Here is a 23,936-nt window from a genome sequence, read left to right on the forward strand (position 1 = left end):
AATTTTACAAAAACACATTTACTTGAAAAACAGTGCAGAAATGGTTAAAATTATTATTTGTGCATAAAGTTTTATGGTTTGTTTAACTTTGCAATCATTGTTTTTTTTTAACATACATTTTATTCAGAGAGAAATCTGTGTTCAGCATCATTCTGTTAGCATGGAATTGCAAAGTTCCAGCACATCTTCAGCTAAAGATAGCCAATCCAAGCATAAAACACTTGCCATGGTCAGTCCTGCAACTCCATGAGTCACCACCAGATATTTTAGCTCAACCCTCAAAAGGTTATCAAAATGTTTAAATTCAACAACAAAAAACACCATCCTCACTGTGTGAATCAGATGTGTTTATGATTTAATCATACACCAGGGCCCTCCCTCTTATTGCGGCTAGAGGGCGCCATTTCGATATGCACTAGTCTAGCATAGAATGTGGGTGTGTAGAATGGTCATTCCCATTGAGTGTTGTTCTATTCAGAATCTTTTATGTTCTATTCAATGCATTTCTATGATTTGGCATTATCTTTCAGGCAGGAATAGTTCCCATGGTTACACTGTTTAATGTTTCTGCCACTCTGAGAGGCTTTTCACCACCAACATCTGTCTTGTGTGAGTGTGTGTGTGTGTTGTGTGTGTTTGTGTGTGTGTGTGTGTGTGTGTGTGTGTGTGTGTGTGTGTGTGTGTGTGTGTGTGTGTGTGTGTGTGTGTGTGTGTGTGTGTGTGTGTGTGTGCGCATGTGCCTGCGTGTGTGTGCATACATGTGTATGTAAAAATGTGCATGTGTGCATGTACAGTATGTGTGTGTGCGTACATGCATAAGTGTGAAAATGTGTACATTTGTGGGTATGGAACACATCTGGGACATGGCCCAGACTCTGTCAAACACACTTCTTGATGATATGTGTGTGATTTCTGGGCCTGTGTCTCTTACATCCCAAACAGGATGTGAACAGAAGATAGCTCTGCGGGACCACTATCAAACTTTGGTCGTCCATGAGCCTCAAGACCACTTTGGCCCACTGAGCTAAAGTCTAGGCAACGTAGGGATTATATTAGGGGACTAACAGTCTTCTGTAAATTGTGAAATGTTAAATTAATTTAGTAATTTCTGCAAATACATCATATTCCAGTTTCGCTGTGACGAGAACCCAAAAGAGAACGTTTACCGATTCAGGCAATGAATTTCCTGCAGAGCAGCTGAAACAGCTGTGTGATGTGATGAAGAGACATCTGTTTTGGGTATAGCGGTATGTCTGACCCTCAGGCTCTCTGGTTCCGGTTACTAAAGGAGCCACTGAGTCTACCAACCAACCTCACAGAAGAAAGAAAAAATGTCCATCGTACCCTTGAGGTGTGTGTATCTGCTAACCAAGCAAGTTAAGAGAAATGGGAAAATAGAAAATATAGCAAGGGAGAGATATTGAGAGACACACACACACACACACACAGAGAGAGACACATAAAGAGAGTGTTAGTTGGATAAAGATGCACTAAAACCAAACAGCCCTATAAAGCTGTAATATGGACGTATCTGTCCAGAGTAGTGGTCGACCGATTATGATTTTTCAACTCCGATACCGATAAAGATTATTGGAGGACCAAAAAAAGCCAATAAGGATTAATTGGCTGATTTTTTATATTTATTTGTAATAATGACAATTACAACAATACTGAATGAACACTTATTTTAACTTAATATAAATATAACTTAATATAAAATATATAATATAACATAAAAAATCAATTTAGCCTCAAATAAATAATGACACATGTTCAATTTGGTTTAAATAATGCATAAACAAAGTGTTGGAGAAGAAAGTAAAAGTGCAATATGTGCCATGTAAAAAAAGCTAACGTTTAAGGTCCTTGCTCAGAACATGAGAACATATGAAAGCTGGTGGTTCCTTTTAACAAGTCTTCAATATTCCCAGGTAAGAAGTTTAAGGTTGTAGTTAATATAGTATTTATGGGACTATTTCTCTCTATACTATTTGTATTCCATACACCTTTGACTATTGGATGTTCTTATAGGTACTTTAGTATTGCCAGTGTAACAGTATAGCTTCTGTCCCTCTCCTCGCTCCTACCTGGGCTCGAACCAGGAACACATCGACAACAGCCACCCTCGAAGCAGCCTTACCCAGGCAGAGCAAGGGGAACAACTACTCCAAGTCTCAGAGCGAGTGACATTTGAAACGCTATTAGCGTGCACCCCTCTAACTAGTTAGCCATTTCACATCAGTTACACCAGCCTAATCTCGGGAGTTTATAGGCTTCAAGTCATAAGCAGCTCAATGTTTGAAGCACAATGAAGAGCTGCTGGCAAAACGCACAAAAGTGCTGTTTGAATGAATGCTTACGAGCCTGCTGCTGCCTACCACCGCTCAGTCAGACTACTCTATCAAATATCAAATTATAGACTTAATTATAACATAATAACACAGAGAAATACGAGCCTTTGGGCATTAATATGGTCGAATCCGAAACTATAATTTCGAAAACAAAACGTTTATTATTATCGCATATACCCTGACTCTGTGTGCAATGAATGCAAGAGAAGTGACACAATTTCACCTGGTTAGTATTGCCTGCTAACCTGGAATTCTTTTAGCTAAATATGCAGGTTTAAAAATATATATTTCTGTGTATTGCTTTTAAGAAAGGCATTGATGTTTATGGTTAGGCACACGTTGGAGCAACGACAGTCCTTTTTCCGCAAATGCCCACCACATCGAATATATATGCAATGCAGGACACGCTAGATAAACTAGTAATATCATCAACCATGTGTAGTTAACTAGTGATTATGATTGATTGATTGATTGTTTTTTATAAGATTAGTTTAATGCTAGCTAGCAACTTACCTTGCCTTCTTACTGCATTCGCGTAACAGGCAGGCTCCTCGTGGAGTGCAATGAGAGGCAGGTGGTTAGAGCGTTGGACTAGTTAACTGTAAGATTGCAAGTTTGAATCCCTGAGCTGACAAGGTAACAATCTGTCGTTCTGCCCCTGAACGAGGCAGTTAACCTACCGTTCCTAGGCCGCCATTGAAAATAAGAACATGTTCTTAACTGACTTGCCAAGTTAAATAAAGGTGTAAAAAAGAAAATACAAAAAGAAATGGCCAAATTGGTGTTCAAAAATACAGATTTCCGATTGTTATGAAAACTTGAAATCGGCCCTATTAATCGGCCATTCCGATTAATCGGTCGACCTCTATTCCAGAGTGGGTCAAAGACACTTAGAGAGACACACCGGCTGGGAGGACAGAAGGAGGGGTGCTGGTGGCTTTGGGGTGTTGAACAAAAAATACCAACACTGAAATAACTAATGTACTATATGTAATATACACAATCACTGACTGTTTCTGTTCACTATGAAGGGACATGACATCTGGTCCACCATACCAGGGCGCTTATATCATGGACCTCTTCAGAGTCTCCCTCAAATTAAAACAAAACGTTATAAAAACTACAATATGAGACAAAGCTGCTCTGTTAAGAATAAGAATAGCAGGACTAGCCAAGCCCTGTTACAGGGACAAACACATTCCAAGAGTTCTGAGGGAGAAGTGTTGTGTAATAATATCTCTGTAGGGATGTCCTGAGGGGAAAGCCGTGTAAAATGATATCTGTGGTTCTGAATGTGTTTCAGAAGGAAGGAAGAGTGAATACAGTAAATTCCACTGTAGATCTGGGCGTGTCCCAGCATCACAGTGATGGGATAAAGACCTATAGAATGAGAAGGTCAATAGAATTGAGAGGGGAGGTCACCCCTCTCTCTCTCTCTCTCTATATATATATATATATATATATATATATAATATATATATATAAAGTCAGCAAAAAAAGAAGCGTCCTCTCACTGTCAACATCGCTTATTTTCCACAAACTTAAAATGTATAAATATTTGTATGAACATACCAAGATTCAACAACTGAGACAAAAAACACAGACATGTGACTAACAGAAATAGAATAATGTGACCCTGAACAAATGGGGGTCAAAATCAAAATTAACAGTCAGTATCTGGTGTGGCCACCAGCTGCATTAAGTACTGCAGTGCATCTCATCCTTATGGACTGCACCAGATTTGCCAGTTCTTTCTGTGAGATGTTACCCCACTCTTCCACCAAGGCACCTGCAAGGTCCTGGACATTTCTGGGGGGAATGGCCCTAGCCCTCACCCTTCAATCCAACAGGTTCCAGACGTGCTCAATGGGATTGAGATCCGGGCTCTTCCCTGGCCATGGCAGAAAACTGACATTCCTGTTTTGCAGGAAATCACGCACAGAATGAGCAGAATGGCTGGTGGCATTGTCATGCTGGAGGGTCATGTCAGGATGAGCCTCCAGGAAGGGTACCACATGAGGGAGGAGGATGTCTTCCCTGTAAAGTAGAGCGCTGAGATTGCCTGCAATGACAACAAGCTGAGTCCAATGATGCTGTGACACACCGCCCCAGACCATGACAGACCCTCCACCTCCAAATTGATCCCGCTACAGAGAACAGGCCTTGGTGTAACCCTCATTCCTTCGACGATAAAACGTGAATCCGACCATCACCCCCGGTGAGACAAAACCGCGAGTCGTCCGTGAACAGCACTTTCGCCAGTCCTGACTGGTCCAGCGACGGTGGGTTTGTGCCCAATGGCGACGTTGTTGCCGGTGATGTCTGGTGAGGACCTGCCTTACAACAGGCCTACAAGCCCTCAGTCCAGACTCTCTCAGCCTTTTGCGGACAGTCTGAGCACTGATGGAGGGATTGTGCGTTCCTGGTGTAACTCGGGCAGTTGTTGTTACCATCCTGTACCTGTCATTTTTGGATGTACCGATCCTGTGCAGGTGTTGTTACACATGGTCTGCCACGGCGAGGACGATCAGCTGTCCGCCCTGTCTCCCTGTAGCGCTGTTTTAGGCGTCTCACAGTACGGAAATTGCAATTCTAGGCCATAGCCACATCTGCAGTACTCCTCAGATTCAGTAGAAAGGCCTCTTTAGTGTCCTAAGTTTTCATAACTGTGACCTAACGTCTGTAAGCTGTTAGTGTCTTAACAACCGTTCCACAGGTGCATGTTCATTAATTGTTTATGGTTCATTGAACCAACATGGGAAACAGTGTTTAAATCCTTTACAATGAAGATCTGAAGTTCGTTGGATTGTTACGAATAATCTTTAAAAGACAGGGTCCTGAAAAAGGGAGGTTTATATATATATATATATATATATATTATATTGTAACGGTTGTCTTGGGAAGAAGGAGAGGACCAAAGCGCAGCGTGGTAAGTGTTCATATTATTTTAATGAAACTGAACACTTTCAAAACAATAGAAATAGAAATAGAATAGAAAATAGAAAAACTGACAGACAACCCACCCAACTCACGCCCTGACCATACTAAAACAAAAGACAAAACAAAGGAACTCAGGTCAGAACGTGACATATATACACAGTTGAAGTCGGATGTTTACATACACCTTAGCCAACTACATTTAAACTCAATTTCACAGTTCCTAACATTTAAACCTAGTAAAATTCCATGTTTTAGGTCAGTTAGGATCATCACTATATTTTAAGAATGTGAGATGTCAGAATAATAGTAGAGATAATTATTTATTTCAGCTTTCATTTCTTTCATCACATTCCCAGTGGGTCAGAAGTTAACATACACTCAATTAGTATTTGTTAGCATTGCCTTTACATTGTTTCATTTGGGTCAAATGTTTCGGGTAGCCTTCCACGAGCTTCCCACAATAAGTTGGGTGAATTTTGGCACATTTGGCCCATTCATCCAGTAGGCCTCCTTGCTCGCACACGCTTTTTCAGTTCTGCCCATACATTTTCTATAGGATTGAGGTCAGGGCTTTGTGATTGCCACTCTAATACCTTGTCTTTGTTGTCCTTAAGCCATTTTGCCACAACTTTGGAAGTATGCTTCGGGTCATTGTCCATTTGGAAGACCCAATTGCGACCAAGCTTTAACTTCCTGACTGATGTCTTGAGATGTTGCTTCAATATATCCACATACATTTCCTGCCTCATGAGGCCATCTATTTTGTGAAGTGCACCAGTCCCTCTTGCAGCAAAGCACCCCAACAACATGATGCTGCCACCTCTGTGCTTCACAGTTGGGATGGTGTTCTTCGGCTTGCAAGCATACCCCTTTTTCCTCCAAGCATAACAATGGTGATTATGGCCAAACAATTATATTTTTGTTTCATCAGACATTTCTCCAAAAAGTATAATCTATGTCCCCATGTGCAGGTGCAAACCGCAGTCTGACTTTTTTATGGCGGTTTTGGAGCAGTGGCTTCTTCCTTGCTGAGCGGCCTTTCAGGTTATGTCGATATAGGACTTGTTTTACTGTGGATATAGATACTTTTGTATCTGTTTTCTCCAGCATCTTCACAAGGCCCTTTGCTGTTGTTCTGGGATTGATTTGCACTTTTCTCACCAAAGTACGGTCATCTCTAAGCATGTCCAAGCTGTTTAAAGGGACAGTCAACTTAGTGTATGTAAACTTCTGACCCATTGGAAATGTGATACAGTGAATTGTAAGTGAAATTATCTGCCTGTGAACAATTGTTGGATAAATGACTTGTGTCATGCACAAAGTAGATGTCCTAACCGACTTGCCAAACTATATTTTGTTAACAAGAAATTTGTGGAATGGTTGAAAATTAATTTTAATGAGTCCAACCTAAGTGTATGTAAACGTCCGACTGTCTATTTCTCTCTCTCTCACGTCTATCTTTCTGTCTCTTTCTTTCTCCATCTATCTATCTGTCTCTTACTCTCTCTTTGGGATAGGGGGCAACATTTTCACTTTTGGATAAATAGCGTGCCCAATTTCACCTTCCTGCTACTCATGCCAAGAATATAAGATATGCATACTATTAGTAGATTTGGATAGAAAACACTCTGAAATTTCTAAAACTGTTTGAATCATGTCTGTGACTATTACAGAACTTATATAGCAGGCAAAACCCAGAGGACTAACCATTTAGAATTTTTTTTTTGAGGTCACTGTCTGTTCAGTGGTTTCTCATTGGGAAACGATATTTCTTATGCACTTGTTTGCAGTTCCTACCGCTTCCACTGGATGTCACCAGTCTTTGGAATTTGGTTGAGGTTATTTCTTTGTGCAATGAAGAAGTACGGCCATCTTGGGTGACGTTATGTGTACTGTTGAGAGTTGCGCAAGACTTGAAAAGTAGCGTTGGTTTGTGATCCTCCTGTATTGAAAACAGATAGACCCGTCTTCAATTTGATTGATTATTAACGTTTAAAAATACCTAAAGTTGTAGTACAAAAGTAGTTTGAAATGTTTTGCCAAAGTTTCCAGGTAACTTTTGAGATATTTTGTAGTGACGTTGCGCAAATTGGAAGCTGTTTTTTTCTGGATCAAACGTACCAAATAAATGGACATTTTGGATATATATTGACGGAATTAATAGAACAAAAGGACCATTTGTGATGTTTATGGGACATATTGGAGTGCCAACAAAAGAAGCTCGTCAAAGGTAAGGCATGATTTCTATTTTATTTCTGTGTTTTGTGTGGTGCCTGCAGGGTTGAAATATACTATTGTCTCTTTGTTTACTGTTGTGCTATCATCAGATAATAGCTTCTTATGCTTTCGCCGAAAAGCCTATTTGAAATCTGACATGATGGCTGGATTCACAACGAGTGTAGCTTTAATTTGGTATTGTACATGTGTGATTTAATGAAAGTTAGAATTTTATAGGATTTTTAAAGTATTTTACATAGGTTTAACCTGTCTGGCCCACCCGGGACACAACCGCACCCCCTTCCAACAATAAATGCAAATGCGCTACGCCAAATGGTAATAGCACTCGTTAAAACTCAAACGTTCATTAAAATTCACATACAGGGTAGTCAATTCAAGCTACACTCGTTGTGAATCTAGACAACGAGTCAGATTTGTAAAATTAATTTCGGCGAAAGCATGAGTAGCTATTATCTGATAGCAGGCAACACGCCGAAATACCAGAAGGGACGTAAACAAAGGAATTAGCGTAGCCGGCGCTACACAAAACGCAGAAATAAAACATTCATTACCTTTGACGAGATTCTTTGTTGGCACTCCTATATGTCCCATAAACATCACAATTGGGTCTTTTTTTCGATTAAATCGGTACTTGTGTACCCAAAATGTCAATTTATGAACACCGTCAGATCCAGTAAAAACACATTTTTTAAACGCAACGTTATTTTTTAAAATTAAAAAGTTGCCTATAAACTTTGACAAAACACTTCAAACTACTTCTGTAATCCAACTTTAGGTATTACTAAACGTTAATAAACGATCAAATTGATCATGGAGCGATCTGTATTCAATAAGCACGAGTTTGGGTAACGTAACTAACTTTTCCGGTTTCATTGTTTACATCTGTGGACTTGACAACTGGATGTGGCTATTACTCAGATGACCAAGGATTTAGTTGAATCGAAATCACAATACTGGCGACATCGTGTGGAAGCTGTAGGAACTGTAATCTCACTCTTAATTATTTTTCCTTCCAATAGACAATACTTGGGCTGGCGGATTGATTTTTTCTTCGTCGATTTAGTGACCAGGTTTTCTGGCGATTTTGACCACGGAACTTGTTCTGTTATAGTCACAGACACCATTGAACCAGTTCTAGAAACTGCAGAGTGTTTTCTATGCACACATACTAATCACATGCATATACTATATTCCTGGCATGAGTAGCAGGACGTTGAAATGTTGTGCGATTTTTAACAGAATGTTGAAAAAAGTAGCCCGATCTCTAAGAGGTTTTAAAGATGAACTTCTTGTGAATCCAACCACGGTGTCAGATTTCAAAAAGGCTTTACGGTGAAAGCATACCTTACGATTATTTGAGAACATCGCCCAGCAGACAAATCATTACAAACAGAAACCAGCCAAGTTGAAGAGTTACACAAGTCAGAAATAGAGATACAATGAATCATTTACCTTTGAGGATCTTCATATGGTTGCACTCAGAAGACATTCATTTAGTCAATAAATGTGAGTTTTGTTTGAAAAGTCTCTCTTTATATCCAAAAACCTCAGTTTTGTTTGCACGTTTTCTTCAGTAATCCACAGGCTCAAACGCAGTCACATCAGGCAGACAAAAATGTTTATCTGTAAAGTTCATAGAAACATGTGAAACAATATTTATATTCAATTCTCAGGTTGATTTTAGCCTAAATAATCAATAATATTTCAACTGGACAATAACTTAGAATATATAAAACAGAAAGGTACTCTCGGTAGCGCGCATGAAAAAGCTCTGTGACACTGCAGGGTCCACTCATTCAGACTGCACTTACTCCTTCATTTTTCAGAATACAAGCCTGAAACAATTTCTAAAGACTGTTGACATCTAGTGGAAGGCAGAGGAACTACAAATTGAGTCCTTAGTCAATGGATACTGTAATGGCATTGAATAGAAAACTACAAAACAAAACAAAATCCTTCTTCCTGGATGGATTTTTCTCAGGTTTTTGCCTGCAAAATCAGTTCTGTTATATTCACAGGTTGTATTTGCAATGGTATTTGCTTTTCACTGGTTGCCCTTTTCTTGTGGCAACAGTTAACAAATCTTGCTGCTGTGATGCACACTGTGGTATTTCACCAAATAGATATGGGAGTTTATCGAAATTGGGGTTGTTTTCAAATTCTTTCTGGGTCTGTAACCTGAGGGAAATATGTGTCTCTAATATGGTCATACATTTGGCAAGAGGTTAGGAAGTGCAGAACAATTTATGCCTAATTTTGTGCACAGTATGCACATAGCCTGTCTTCTCTTGAGAACCAGGTCTGCCCAGTGGACTTTCTCAATAGCACGACTATGCTCACTGAGTCTGTACATAGTCAACGCTTTCCTTAAGTTTGGGTCAGTCACAGTGGTCAGGTATTATGCCTCTGTGTACTCTCTATTTTGGGCCAAATAGCTTTGTAGTTTGCTCAGTTTTTTGTTAGTTCTTTCCAATGTGTCAAGTAATAATCTTTTGTTTTCTCATGATTTGGTTGGGTCTAATTGCGTTGCTGTCCTGGGGCTCTGTGGGGTCTGCTTGTGTTTGTGAACAGAGCCCCAGGGCCAGCTTGCATAGGGGAGTCTTCTCCAGGTTTAGCTCTCTGAACTTCCGGCGCCGACAGACATGACCGCCTCGCTTCGCGTTCCTAGGAAACTATACAGTTATTTCTTACATTAGTACCCCAAGGTCATCTTAGGTTTCATTACATACAGTCGAGAAGAACTACTGAATATAAGATCAGCGTCAACTCACCATCAGTACGACCAAGAATATGACTTTCGCGAAGCGGATCCTGTGTTCTGCCTTTCAACCAGGACAACGGAATGGATCCCAGCCGGTGACCCAAAAAAATGACTTCGTAAAAGAGGGAAACGAGGCGGTCTTTTGGTCAGACTCCGGAGATGGGCACATCGTGCACCACTCCCTAGCATTCTTCTCGCCAATGTCCAGTCTCTTGACAACAAGGTTGATGAAATCCGAGCAAGGGTAGCATTCCAGAGGGACATCAGAGACTGTAACGTTCTTTGCTTCACGGAAACATGGCTCACTGGAGAGACGCTATTGGACGCGATGCAGCCAGCGGATTTCTCCACGCATCGCGCCGACAGAAACAAACACCTTTCTGGTAAGAAGAGGGGCGGGGGCATATGCTTTATGGCTAACGAGACGTGGTGTGATCACAGAAACATACAGGAACACAAATCCTTCTGTTCACCTGATTCAGCATTAGGGTGAAACTGAAAGCGCGAACCACTGCTTTTAATCAGGGCAAGGTGACTGGTAACATGACCGAACACAAACAGTGCAGCTATTCCCTCTGCAAAGCTATCAAACAAGCTAAGCGTCAGTATAGAGACAAAGTAGAATCTCAATTCAACGGCTCAGACACAAGAGGTATGTGGCAGGGTCTACAGTCAATCATGGACTACAAGAAGAAATCCAGCCCAGTCACGCACCAGGATGTCTTGCTCCCAGGCAGACTAAATAACTTTTTTGCCTGCTTTGAGGACAATACAGTGCCACTGACACGGCCTGCAACAAAAACATGCGGTCTCTCCTTCACTGCAGCCGAGGTGAGTAAAACATTTAAACGTGTTAACCCTCGCAAGGCTGCAGGCCCAGACGGCATCCCCAGCCGCACCCTCAGAGCATGCGCAGACCAGCTGGCTGGTGTGTTTCCGGACATATTCAATCAATGCCTATACCAATCTGCTGTTCCCACATTCTTCAAGAGGGCCACCATTGTTCCTGTTCCCAAGAAAGCTAAGGTAACTGAGCTAAACGACTACCGCCCCGCAGCACTCACTTCCGTCATCATGAAGTGCTTTGAGAGACTAGTCAAGGACCATATCACCTCCACCCTACCTGACACCCTAGACCCACTCCAATTTGTGTGCAACTGGGTACTGGACTTCCTGACGGGCCGCCCCCAGGTGGTGAGGGTAGGCAACAACATCTCCACCCCGCTGATCCTCAACACTGGGGCCCCACAAGGGTTCTGAGCCCTTTCCTGTACTCCCTGTTCACCCACGACTGCGCGGCCACGCACGCCTCCAACTCAATCATCAAGTTGCAGACGACACAACAGTGGTAGGCTTGATTACCAACAACGACAAGACGGCCTACAGGGAGGAGGTGAGGGCCCTCGGAGTTTGGTGTCAGGACAATAACCTCACACTCAACGTCAACAAAACTAAGGAGATGATTGTGGACTTCAGGAAACATCAGAGGGAACACCCCCCTATCCACATCGATGGAACAGTAGTGGTGAGGGTAGTAAGTTTTAAGTTCCTCGGCATACACATCACAGACAAACTGAATTGGTCCACTCACACAGACAGCATCGTGAAGAAGGCGCAGCAGCGCCTCTTCAACCTCAGGAGGCTGAAGAAATTTGTCTTGTCACCAAAAGCACTCACAAACTTCTACAGATGCACAATCGAGAGCATCCTGGCGGGCTGTATCACCGCCTGGTACGGCAACTGCTCCGCCCACAACCGTAAGGCTCTCCAGAGGGTAGTGAGGTCTGCACAACGCATCACCGGGGCAAACTACCTGCCCTCCAGGACACCTACACCACCCGATGTTACAGGAAGGCCATAAAGATCATCAAGGACAACACCCACCCGAGCCACTGCCTGTTCACCCCGCTATCATCCAGAAGACGAGGTCAGTACAGGTGCATCAAAGCTGGGACCGAGAGACTGAAAAACAGCTTCTATCTCAAGGCCATCAGACTGTTAAACAGCAACCACTAACATTGAGTGGCTGCTGCCAACACACTGACTCAACTCCAGCCACTTTAATAATGGGAATTGATGGGAAATTATGTAAAATATATCACTAGCCACTTTAAACAATGCTACCTAATATAATGTTTACATACCCTACATTATTCATCCCATATGTATACGTATATACTGTACTCTATATCATCTACTGCATCCTTATGTAATACATGTATCACTTGCCACTTTAACTATGCCACTTTGTTTACATACTCATCTCATATGTATATACTGTACTCGATACCATCTACTGTATCTTGCCTATGCTGCTCTGCACCATCACTCATTCATATCCTTATGTACATATTCTTTATCCCCTTACACTGTGTATAAGAAATTAGTTTTGGAATTGTTAGTTAGATTACTTGTTGGTTATTACTGCATTGTCGGAACTAGAAGCACAAGCATTTCTCTACACTCGCACTAACATCTGCTAACCATGTGTATGTGACAAATACATTTGATTTGATCTGTAGGTGATGGCTTTGTTATGGAAGGTTTGGGAATCGCTTCCGTTTAGGTGGTTGTAGTATTTAACTCATCATTTACACAGTTTGTTTGAAAGGGGCAGTTCTGTCATGCTGACATTTTCATGGTTTTCTTGACTTGAAGGAGAGGCGGACCAAAGCGCAGCGTGGTTATTTTGATTCATGTTTAATAAAGCACTTCACATGAACAAACTAACAAAACAAGAAACGTGAAAACTCAAAACAGCCCTATCTGGTGCAAACACAGAGACAGGAACAATCACCCACAAACACACAGTGAAACCCAGGCTACCTAAGTATGATTCTCAATCAGAGACAACTAATGACACCTGCCTCTGATTGAGAACCATACTAGGCCGAAACATAGAAATACCCAAATCATAGAAAAACAAACATAGACTGCCCACCCCAACTCACACCCTGACCATACTAAATAATGACAAAACAAAGGAAATAAAGGTCAGAACGTGACAGACATGCTCTCTGAACTCATTTTATCATCTTACTGCTATCTACAATATACAGTTGAAGTCGGATTTTTACATACACCTTAGCCAAATACATTTAAACTCAGTTTTTCACAATTCCTGACATTTCATCCTAGTAAAAATTATCTGTCTTAGGTCAGTTAGGGTCGCCACTTTATTTTAAGAATGTGAAATTGAGAGAGAATGATTTATTTCAGCTTTTATTTCTTTCATCACATTCCCAGTGGATCAGAAGTTTACATACAGTCAATTAGTATTTGGTAGCATGGCCTTTAAATTGGTTAACTTGGGTCAAACGTTTTGGGTGGCCTTCCGCAATAAGTTGGGTGAAATTTGACTCACACCAGCTCTGTCAGGAGGAATAACTGAGTCAGGTTTGTAGGCCTCCTTGCTCACACATGCTTTTTCAGTTCTGCCCACATATTTTCTATGGGATTGATGTCAGGGCTTTGTGATTGCCACTCCAATACCTTGACTTTTTTGTCCTTAAGCCATTTTGCCACAACTTTGGAAGAATGCTTGGGGTCATTGTCCATTTGGAAGATCCATTTGTGACCAAGCTTTAACTTCCTGACTGATGTCTTGAGATGTTGCTTCAATATATCCACATCATTCTTCTCCTCATGACGCCATCTATTTTGTGAAGTGCACCAGTCCCTCCTGCAGCAAAGCACCCCCACAACATGATGCTGCCACCCCCGTGCTTTACGGTTGGGATGGTGTTCTTCAACTTGCAAGCCTCCCCCTTTTTCCTCCAAACATAACGATGGCCATTATGGCCAAACAGTTATATTTTTGCTTCATCAGACCAGAGGACATTTCTCCAAAAAGTACGATCTTTGTCCCCATGTGCATTTGCGAACTGTAGTCTAGCTTTTTTATGGCGGTTTTGGAGAAGTGGCTTCTTCTTTGCAGAGCGGCCTTTCAGGTTATGTCGATGTAGGACTCATTTTACTGTGGATATAGAAACCTTTGTACCTGTTTCCACCAGCATCTTCACAAGGTCCTTGTTGTTGTTCTGGGATTGATTTGCACTTTTCACACCAAAGTACGTTCATCTCCAGGAGACAGAACGCATCTCCTTCCTGATGGCTGCGTGGTCCCATGGTGTTTATACTTTCGTACTACTGTTTGTACAGAAGAACATGGAACCTTCAGGTGTTTGGAAATTGCGCCCAAGGATGAACCAGACTTGTGGAGGTCTACAATTTTTTTCTGAGGTCTTGGCTGCAACTTGCAAAAAGTACAGTTTGTTAACAAGAAATTTGTGGAGTGGTTGAAAAACGAGTTTTAATGACTCCAACCTCAGTGTATGTAAACTTCCAACTTCAACTGTAACTATTGGTTCAGCACTTTTGAAATGTATAGCGAATTAATTCAGAACATGGGCCATTTCCCTGTACACCAAGTCAGAACCGTAGGATAAATAAAAGGGCCATATACGCAAACAATGACAGCTCTTTGTCACAACTTCCACTGAAGGTGTCTCCTCTCCCTGTTCGGGAGGTGCTCGGTGGTCGTCGTTGCCGGCCTACTAGCTACCACCGATCCATTTTTTTTCCGTTTGTGTCTGTCTGTTTCTTACACCTGTGTTCTATTGAGTTCATTTCTGTGGGTTCATTAACCTTGTTGCCTGCTGTTAATTTGTGCTGGATTATTTCTGTGTTTGTTTGGTGCATGTGCTAGATTGCGCCACAGGCTATTCTCACGGTCGTTTTGTGCCGTTGTGATTTATTTAGGAGTAGATTGTTTTTGTTCTTCCTGTTGTCATTTCGAGTTCCTGTTTTGTTGGGCGCCTTCGTTAGGTTTCTTTCCTGACCAGTTTTGTTGTGTTTTGGACATCCAAATAAATATTTTACTATTTGGACTTCAGTGTTCTCCTGCTCCTGACTCCTGCACCTACCTTATCCTAGTGAGGCACCTTCCACTCTTGCAATATTTTATGAGGAAATTTCTCTAAAACAGGCTATAGGCTACATGTGCACCACCGTCAGAACAGTAGGCTAAGTTATGAGGGGGAAGGGACCAAATTATTAGGGTGAGGCACATGGACTACTAACAGCTTAGCTACAGTATAACTATATCCCTGGCATACATAATTTCTGCAGTAGCATAGAATACATTTATGGACTCACGATTGTGCTGTGCAGACTCAAACAGCAAGGTGGCACCGCAGTCCTTCTTCTGGGCAAATTCTGTCACCACCCTTTTTCATCGAAGTGTGTCATTCTCTGGATTTATGGTGCTTTCAAGACAAATGGAAACAAAAAAACAAAACAAGGTCGAATCATGACGTCAGTGATTTTCAGGTCAGAGCTCTGGAAAGAGGCCCAATTTATTTTCCCAATAGTAGCTCATTTTTCTCAGAGTTCCCAATTGTCTTGAACTCACTGAAGTTTGACATTTTCCATTTCCAGTTCCAGTTTCCACGGCAGAAATTATACTGGATTAATTCTTGGCGCACCCATCACGTTAGCGCCAAATTCAAATTAAATTACTAAAAATATTTAATTTTCATAAAATTACAAGTGCAATATAGCAAAACACAGTTGAGCTTGTTGTTAATCCACCTGGCGTGTCAGATTTCAAAAAAGCTTTACAGCTAAAGCAAACAAAGCGTTTATGTAAGGACATCTCTCTCAGCAGACAAAACATTACAAACAGCTAGCAGCAAAGTAGATTGGTCACTAAAGTCAGAAAAGCAATAAAATGAATCGCTTACCTTTGATGATCTTCGGATGTTTGCACTCACAAGACACCCAGTTACACAATAAATGTTCCTTTTGTTCCATAAAGATGATTTTTATATCCAAAATACCTCCCTTTGGTTGGCGCGTTTTGTTCAGAAATCCACAGGCTCGAGCGGTCACGACGGGGCAGATGAAAATTCCAAATAGTATCCGTAAAGTTCGTAGAAACATGTCAAGTGTCCCGTTCTGACCTTTATTTCCTTTGTTTTGTCATTATTTAGTATGGTCAGGGCGTGAGTTGGGGTGGGCAGTCTATGTTTGTATTTCTATGATTTGGGTATTTCTAAGTTTCGGCCTACTATGGTTCTCAATCAGAGGCAGGTGTCATTAGTTGTCTCTGATTGAGAATCATACTTAGGTAGCCTGGGTTTCACTTTGTGTTTGTGGCACCATATAGGACTGTTTTGGTTTTTTCACGTTTCTTTTTTGTTAAAGATTTGTTAAAGATGTACAAAACTAACCACGCTGCATTTTGGTCCGCCTCTCTTTCCCCAGAAGAAAACCGTTACATCAATCGTTTTTTATAATCAATCCTCAGGTTGTTTTTACAATATATAATACAATATATAATCGATAATATTTCAACCGGACCATAGCTTTTTCAATAGGAGAGAGAGAAAATGTCTGCTCCAAGCTGTTGCGCATGCAAAACTCAGCTGGCACCCAGCCATCCACTGAAGCGATGTGATCGTTCTCGCTTATTTTTCAGAATAAAAGGCTGAAACTATGTCTAAAGACTGTTCACACCATGTGGAAGCCATAGGGAAAGGAATATGGTTGATATCCCTTTAAATGGAGGGAAGGCATGCAATGGAACAGGGAGCTTTCAAAATAAGAGGCACTTCCTAGTTGGATTTTCCTCAGGTTTTCGCCTGCAATATCAGTTCTGTTATACTCACAGACAATATTTTGACAGTTTTTAAAACTGTTTTCTAATCTAATCTGACAATCTAATCCTAATCTGACAATTATATGCATATTCTAGCTTCTGGGCCTGGGAAATAGGCAGTTTAATTTGGGTACATTTTTCATCCAAACATCAAAATACTACCCCCTACACTCAACAGGTTAACAGCATGGCCAATGTATTCAATCTTTACTGGCCCATGGTGTTGAATGTGAACGCTTGCATTTAGCCACTGACTCCTTCCAAACCACTCATTGTTGAATTTGCGATGACCAACTTGTTGTGTAATGTTTATGTCCAATGGCCGATGAGCTTCGATACGTTTGATCTATAATTTCTCTTCATATGACAAGGATTGAAAAGGATTTGCCAGTAGATTGCAGATTGTGATTCATGATGTTGACTGATTGTTTAGCTTGCTAGCTAAGATTCTGAAAGTATGGTGTTGTCATGATCAGTCCAATCAAAACTACAGTAGATATAATGTGATTTGACATCATTATATCTGTGGCCAATGACCATGACCCATCTTGGATGGGCATCATCAGGCTGGAACACCTGCATTTTGGAGCTGCCTTACTGAAGAACGTAAAAAAGAGACCATGATGGTATGCAGCTTTATTAAGTCAATAATTATTGTATTTGTTTTACATTGTCTGCAAACTGATATGTGACACGTATTCACGTCAAAATAACATGCAAAACAGGCATTTTTAAAAATATATATATCCTACGTATATTGTATCTACTGTCTGCTCTCTTCTCTCATCATCGTCTCCCTTCTCCTCATCTATCCTCCCTCTCCCTCTCCATCTCTGTTTTTATCTCCTGACAGCTGCCCATCCAATCTCCTCTCATTAAAACCAGCAGGATTCCACTGGGAAAAGAGAGATAGATAGAGAGAGGCACAGAGAAAGGCACAGATGGACAAAGAGGCAGATAGAGAGATTGACAGGGGCAGAAAGATAAAGAGAGGCATACAGTGGAAGAGAGAGGTAAAGAGAGGAGAACAGGTAAAGAGGGAAATGAAAAAGACAGACAGTGAAAAAGAGAGACTAAGAGGCAGACAGGTTAAATAAAGATAAAGAGAGACAGACGGTACAAGAGAGGTAAAGAGAGGCAGACAGGGTACAAGATATAAAGAGGCTGGCAGGGGAAGAGAGGCAAACAGGGAAAGAGAGAGATAAAGAGAAGGAAGACAGGTAAAGAAAGAGAAAAGAGAGGCAGACAGGGGATGAGAGGCAAACAGGGAAAGAGAGACATAAAGAGAGCCCTGACAGGGGAAGAGGGGCAGAAAGGGAAAGAGAGAGCTAAAGAGAGCCCTGGCAGGGAAAGAGAGAGATAAAGAGTGAGGAAAGTAGAGAAAGGCCAAAGAGATTCAGGAGACGGCCGATACTGTGGTCTTTTTTGGAATGCTTTTACATCAGTTTTAATTTGGTTCAGTGTCTATTGAGTTTCATGGTTGAACAGCTTTGCAGAATCAGTAGAGTACAGCATCTGAATGTGTTTTCCAAATACAGTATTCAGCTTCTTTCAGCGATTGTCTTCTTATGTTCTGAACAACCAAACACTATGCCTGTTGAGACAAGAACAGAGACACTCAGCAGAGGAGAAGAGGGAGCAGATTGGCAGGGTTGTGTGTGGTAACAGGAAAGGGTGAGGGAGGAAAGAAAAGGCAGGGGGACGCTAGCAAAAGTAGAGTGGGGGGGGGTCGAGAGGAATGGAATGGATGGGTGGAGAGGGGGATGGAGGAGGGAAGGAAGTGAAGGAGAGAGAGGTTTTCATAAAGTGTTTGGCAAAGACCCTCTCAGTCCTGCACAGCCTCTCAAGAGGGACTCAAGAGGTACTGGTTCTCACTGGTCAGGTAGGTAGGTGTGTGTGTTTGTGTGTGTGTGTGCATGTGTGCATGAGCATTGTATGTGTGTTTTTTCTTGTGTGTGTGTGTGTGTGTGTGTGGGTGCGTGTGTGTGTGCACAAATATTGCATGGGTGTGTGTGTGGACATGTTTAACTACCAGAATTCCCCACAAGAATAGTAAACAAACAAACATTTTACCAACTGGGGACATTTTGTTGGTCCCCACAAGGTGAAATGCTATTTCTAGTGGGTTTATGGTTAAGGTTAGAATTATTGTTAGGGTTAGAATTAGGTTTAGGAGCTAGGGTTAGGGTTAAGGTTAGGTTTTAGGGTTAGGGTTAAGATTATGGTTAGGGTAAAAGTACGGGTTAGGGTAAGGTTTAGGGGTTAAAAATAATATTTTTAATGGGACTGAATTGTGTATCCCCACAAGGTTAGCTGTACAAGAGATATTTGGCTGTCCCCATCAGATAACCCTTTTTGGTTCAAGGTAGAACCCTATTGGGCTGTAGAACCCTTTTCCCAGAGGGTTCTACATGGAACACTACATAGTTCTACCTGTGGTTGACAGCCAAATAACCCTTTTGGAACCCTTTTTCTAAGAGTGTACATTCATTTATATATTCTTCTCTTTTTTACATTCTCCTCTGTGGATCCATTACCTGATGAAGAAAGATCCTTAAAGACTGCCCCTGCAGTAATGCACAGTATTTAACATGCAGTATATCTAGTGTTGAGTCAATAGTGCCTGCTGTTTGGATGGGCAGCTGCCCTTTGGCTTGTTTTCATATCTGTTTTGTGTGTGTGTGTGTGTGTGTGTGTGTGTGTGTGTGTGTGTGTGTGTGTGTGTGTGTGTGTGTGTGTGTGTGTGTGTGTGTGTGTGTGTGTGTGTGCTGATCCCCTGTAGCTCTCCTCTCTTTTCATGTGGTGATAGATTACATTTTGATAGATAACATTTGACTTGGGTTTTTCTTCGGTTATGGTGTTTTGATGTTTAGCATCTACATTTTCCGGTCATTCCAGGAGTTTATTATGTATTAAAGCTTTGGTATCAAGAATGCATTACTTTCATATGTGTTGTTTTTACAAAGGGGGGCAGAGAAATGTCTTGATGGTAATTTATGAGTTTCAACTCCCAATGGGAGTGTATGGGTCCTTTACAATGTTCTCTAATTTCTTTTGACCCCTTTTTTATACAGTAGGTTCAGGTTGGTTGATGATTATTTTTCCACTGTCATTTGGAGTATTTTCCAGGATGTTCAGGTAGGTTTAACTCACATTTCTGAACTCTGGGTAAGTCTCCTCTCTTTCTCTCCTCTTAGCTGCAGCAGACTTGTGTGTGATTTCTTTCCTGCGTGTGTGACCATGCGCGGCGTGTGCGTCTTCCTTTTGGTATGCATCATGGCGCTATCCGTTGCCATGCCAGACAGGCAGGACCCGTTTCTCTGGCTGTCCGCCCTGCATGGTCGCGGTTACAACGAGGGATCCCTATTGGCCGACACCACCGGGGGGGAGTGTCCTGATGAGTGTGACTGCCCGCCCTCCTTTCCCATCGCTATGTACTGTGACGGACGGGGGCTGACAGCCATGCCCACCGTGCCCTCCAGGATGAAGTACCTGTACCTGCAGCACAACGAGATCACCGCCCTGCCAGACTCCGCCCTGGCTAACACTACTAACCTAGTCTGGGTCATGTTGCATCACAACGCGCTGTCTACAGACAAAATCGGCAAGAGGGTAGGTTACTCTATATAACATGACACTTCACTGCACGTCACAATACAGCATTAGACTACACTACACTAGGCTTCGATCAACCAATCAGTACATAGATTATAACATACTTTTTTCATCATTGTATTCCAGGTGTTTGCCAAGCTGCAAGGGTTGGAGCGTCTGTACCTACAACATAACAACCTGACTGGTGTTCCCCCCAACCTGCCACGCTCACTACGAGACCTCAGACTCAACAACAACAACATCAACAAGGTAACGGCATCATTCAGACCCTTCATCACCGCTGCACTTTCAAACACTTTTATTCTTCTTCATCTGTATTCAGTCTTTATTTTGATTGTGAAGTGCATCCAGATGTTTTTCAATCAAGTGTCAAAGAGGCATGTAAAAAAACACACTCTTGGAAAGACCACAAGCGTTCTGGGCCTCATTACTGTTTTTATGCAATCATTTCAATAAAGTTTGTTTTGTTGTGGTTGCCTAGATTACACCAGAGGCCCTGGAGGGCATGGATAACCTGACCATCCTATATCTCCATGACAACACTCTGACGGAGATGGGCACATCTCTCAGGGGGTTGAACTCACTCACACTCCTCGATGTCAGCGGCAACAAGCTGAAAAAGGTACCGTAGTGTAACGGGTGTGTGTGTGTGTGTGTGTGTGTGTGTGTGTGTGTGTGTGTGTGTGTGTGTGTGTGTGTGTGTGTGTGTGTGTGTGTGTGTGTGTATTTCACTTTTCTGTCTTCTCTTTGTGAAGCACTTAGTCAAAATACTTTTGTAAAAATACAATATATAAATACACTTGTATTGATTGATCAAGTGATCTATTGATTGACTGACTGAACCCTCCAGGTTCCAGACAGCCTCCCAGAGCTCATCCACCAGCTGTACCTGGAGTCTAATGCCATCAGCGCTGTCCCAGAGGGATTCCTCAGTAAGTTCTCCCAGCTGCAATACATTCGCATGGGCCACAACCAGCTAACGGACAAGGGCATCCCCCCCAACACCTTCAACGTGACTGGCCTGGTGGAGTTGGACCTCAGCTTTAACCAGCTGGAGAGGATCCCCCCCGTCAGCCAGACGCTAGAGCACCTCTACCTACAGGCCAACCACATCAAAGGTGTGTGAAATTAGTGATGTCTGACAACCTAATTAAGCATAATCAAAACTGATTTATGAGTCATCTCATCATGACATGAACTACGGAGGCCCCTGAGGATCAACAGCAACCACATATTATATCCTTAAACTGTTTGCATGCAAGCAGAACATACACATGCACATGTATGAGCACACAACATCTTGTCTGTCCATTGAAGTCCATGATGACAATGCTCCAATGAAGTCCATGATGACAATGGTCCATTGAAGTCCATGATGACAATGCTCCATTGAAGTCCATGATGACAATGCTCCATTGAAGTCCATTATGACAATGCTCCATTGAGGTTGGGGGGAAAGTAGGTTACAGTAGGTGGGAAGGTGCTTTGGACACGTCATGTGATGTGGTTGTGCAGCATAGTGTGGTTGTGGTGCAGCATAGTGTGGTTGTGGTGCACAGATGCCCTTACACAATGCTGCAGGTAGGACACGTCCATAGTCTAATGATGTGATTCCAGCAGCACTTAGAAGTTGAAGAAACACATTTGCTCTTTGTTTGAATGCCAGAATCTAAACAATATCACTCTCTGTCTATACCTCTCTCGCTGGCTCTCTCCCACACTTACCTCCCTCCCCTCTCTGTTGCTTTCTCCCTCTCTCTTTGTAGAGTTTACCCTGGGTAGTTTCTGTAGTGTCGTGGACGTGATTAACTTCTCTAAACTGAGGACGGTACGTCTGGATGGGAATGAGATCAGCACCGCAGATGTCCCCTCCGACTCAGTCCTTTGTCTGCGCATGGCCAACACCATTCAGGTGTAATGTTCCCATCTCACCACCAGGTTGCAGCACCATCAAGGTGTGAACAACCATCTCAACACTGGAATGCAGCATTTCCAGTACACATCTGCAACTCCCCTATTTCCTGAACGGAGGGCAGCAGTTTGATCGTCACTAGTTACCAAAGCCACAAAGTCAAAATTATGGCTAAACCCACCTATTTCTATAATATATTAGCCGTTTAGCAGGCGCTTTTATCCAGAATTACTTGCAGTCATGCATGCATACATTTGCCAACTGAGCTGCCAACTGAGCAACAATTTTTCTGACAAAAATCTGATTTTAAACCTAACCCTAACCTTAACCTTAACCACACTGCTAAACTTATGCCTAACCCTAACCTTAAATGAAGACTGAGAAGAACATTTTTGCTTTCATTAATTTTGACAATATAGCCAATTTTGACTCTGTGGCTGTGATAACTAGTGACAAAGCAGCAGTCCTAACTTTAGCATCACTTTGCAATTCCCCAATCTCACCAAGAAGGGGCAGCAGAGGGGTATGAGACACAAAGGCACACCACGTTTATTTTGGTTTAGTTTGTTTTACTAATATCATTCAAAAGGACATTAGCATACATCTCCATATCAGGACAAGTTAGAAATAGAATGTTCAAAGCATGTTGAAAGTGCTTCCAAAGTCAACTTCATGTCAACTTTTGACGGTCAGAAAAAAATGATGGACGAATGGTGGTTCTGGCCATAATTTACGTTGTCTGACAACATATGAGCCTCAGAGAAATACCATTGGATCAGATCTCTGTGTTCCGGCCCTAATCCGAGTAGGGATGTAACTTTTGTGATTTATGATATGGTTTATGATATGAAAGACATGTAGGCCTACTGCATGTATTGGTATTAGTTTTGACTAAGGGCCTTGGTGTTTTGATGTCCTTTACAGGGCTTTCTTATTGACTTAATAAAGGGATTCATGTTTTACTAAAAGACTTAACCGGTTTTGATTTTGGATTATTCTTTAGGTTCAATCTCTTGTTTCACAAAAATCAATATAGTTTTCGGGACAAAAAATGTAACTTGAGTGCCACAGTAAACCCACTGGGCCAGACGATACCCAGAAATTAGCTTTCATTGGGTAGTGTCTGCAGGTTGTGATACAAGAGACAGAGGCAGGGACAAGGACAGGGACAGAGACACAAACAGAGACCGATACCCGATCACCCAACAATGTCTCTATGGCGCACACACATACACTCTTACAAACACACTATTTTCTATAGACTCACTCTTTCTGCACACACAAAATCACACACTTCCAAGGTAAGTGCTTTGAATGGTAAGGTGGAAAAACCTTGTCCACCACCAATGTTTATCACCCACCTGGGGTACTGGTACCGAGTCAATGTGCGGGGTACAGGTTAGTCGAGGTAATTTGTACATGTAGGTAGTGGTGAAGTGATAATAAAAGCTCGGCCGT

At 42.0% G+C, this 23,936-nt stretch overlaps 1 protein-coding gene across 1 annotated transcript; it reads left to right on the forward strand.

Moving 5' to 3' along the window:
• The first annotated feature begins 18,720 nt into the window (after positions 1-18,720).
• On the forward strand, positions 18,721-23,453 carry LOC135541655 (fibromodulin-like). The gene is made up of 6 exons (XM_064967976.1): positions 18,721-18,833; positions 20,149-20,563; positions 20,693-20,815; positions 21,048-21,188; positions 21,417-21,684; positions 22,333-23,453. Exons 2-6 carry the CDS (start codon positions 20,192-20,194, stop codon positions 22,482-22,484), a joined length of 1,056 nt encoding a protein of 351 aa, XP_064824048.1. The 5' UTR covers positions 18,721-18,833; positions 20,149-20,191; the 3' UTR covers positions 22,485-23,453.
• Positions 23,454-23,936: the final 483 nt, after the last annotated feature.

This window comes from Oncorhynchus masou, chromosome 6, assembly GCF_036934945.1.
Source record: "Oncorhynchus masou masou isolate Uvic2021 chromosome 6, UVic_Omas_1.1, whole genome shotgun sequence".
Lineage (NCBI taxonomy): Eukaryota > Metazoa > Chordata > Actinopteri > Salmoniformes > Salmonidae > Oncorhynchus > Oncorhynchus masou.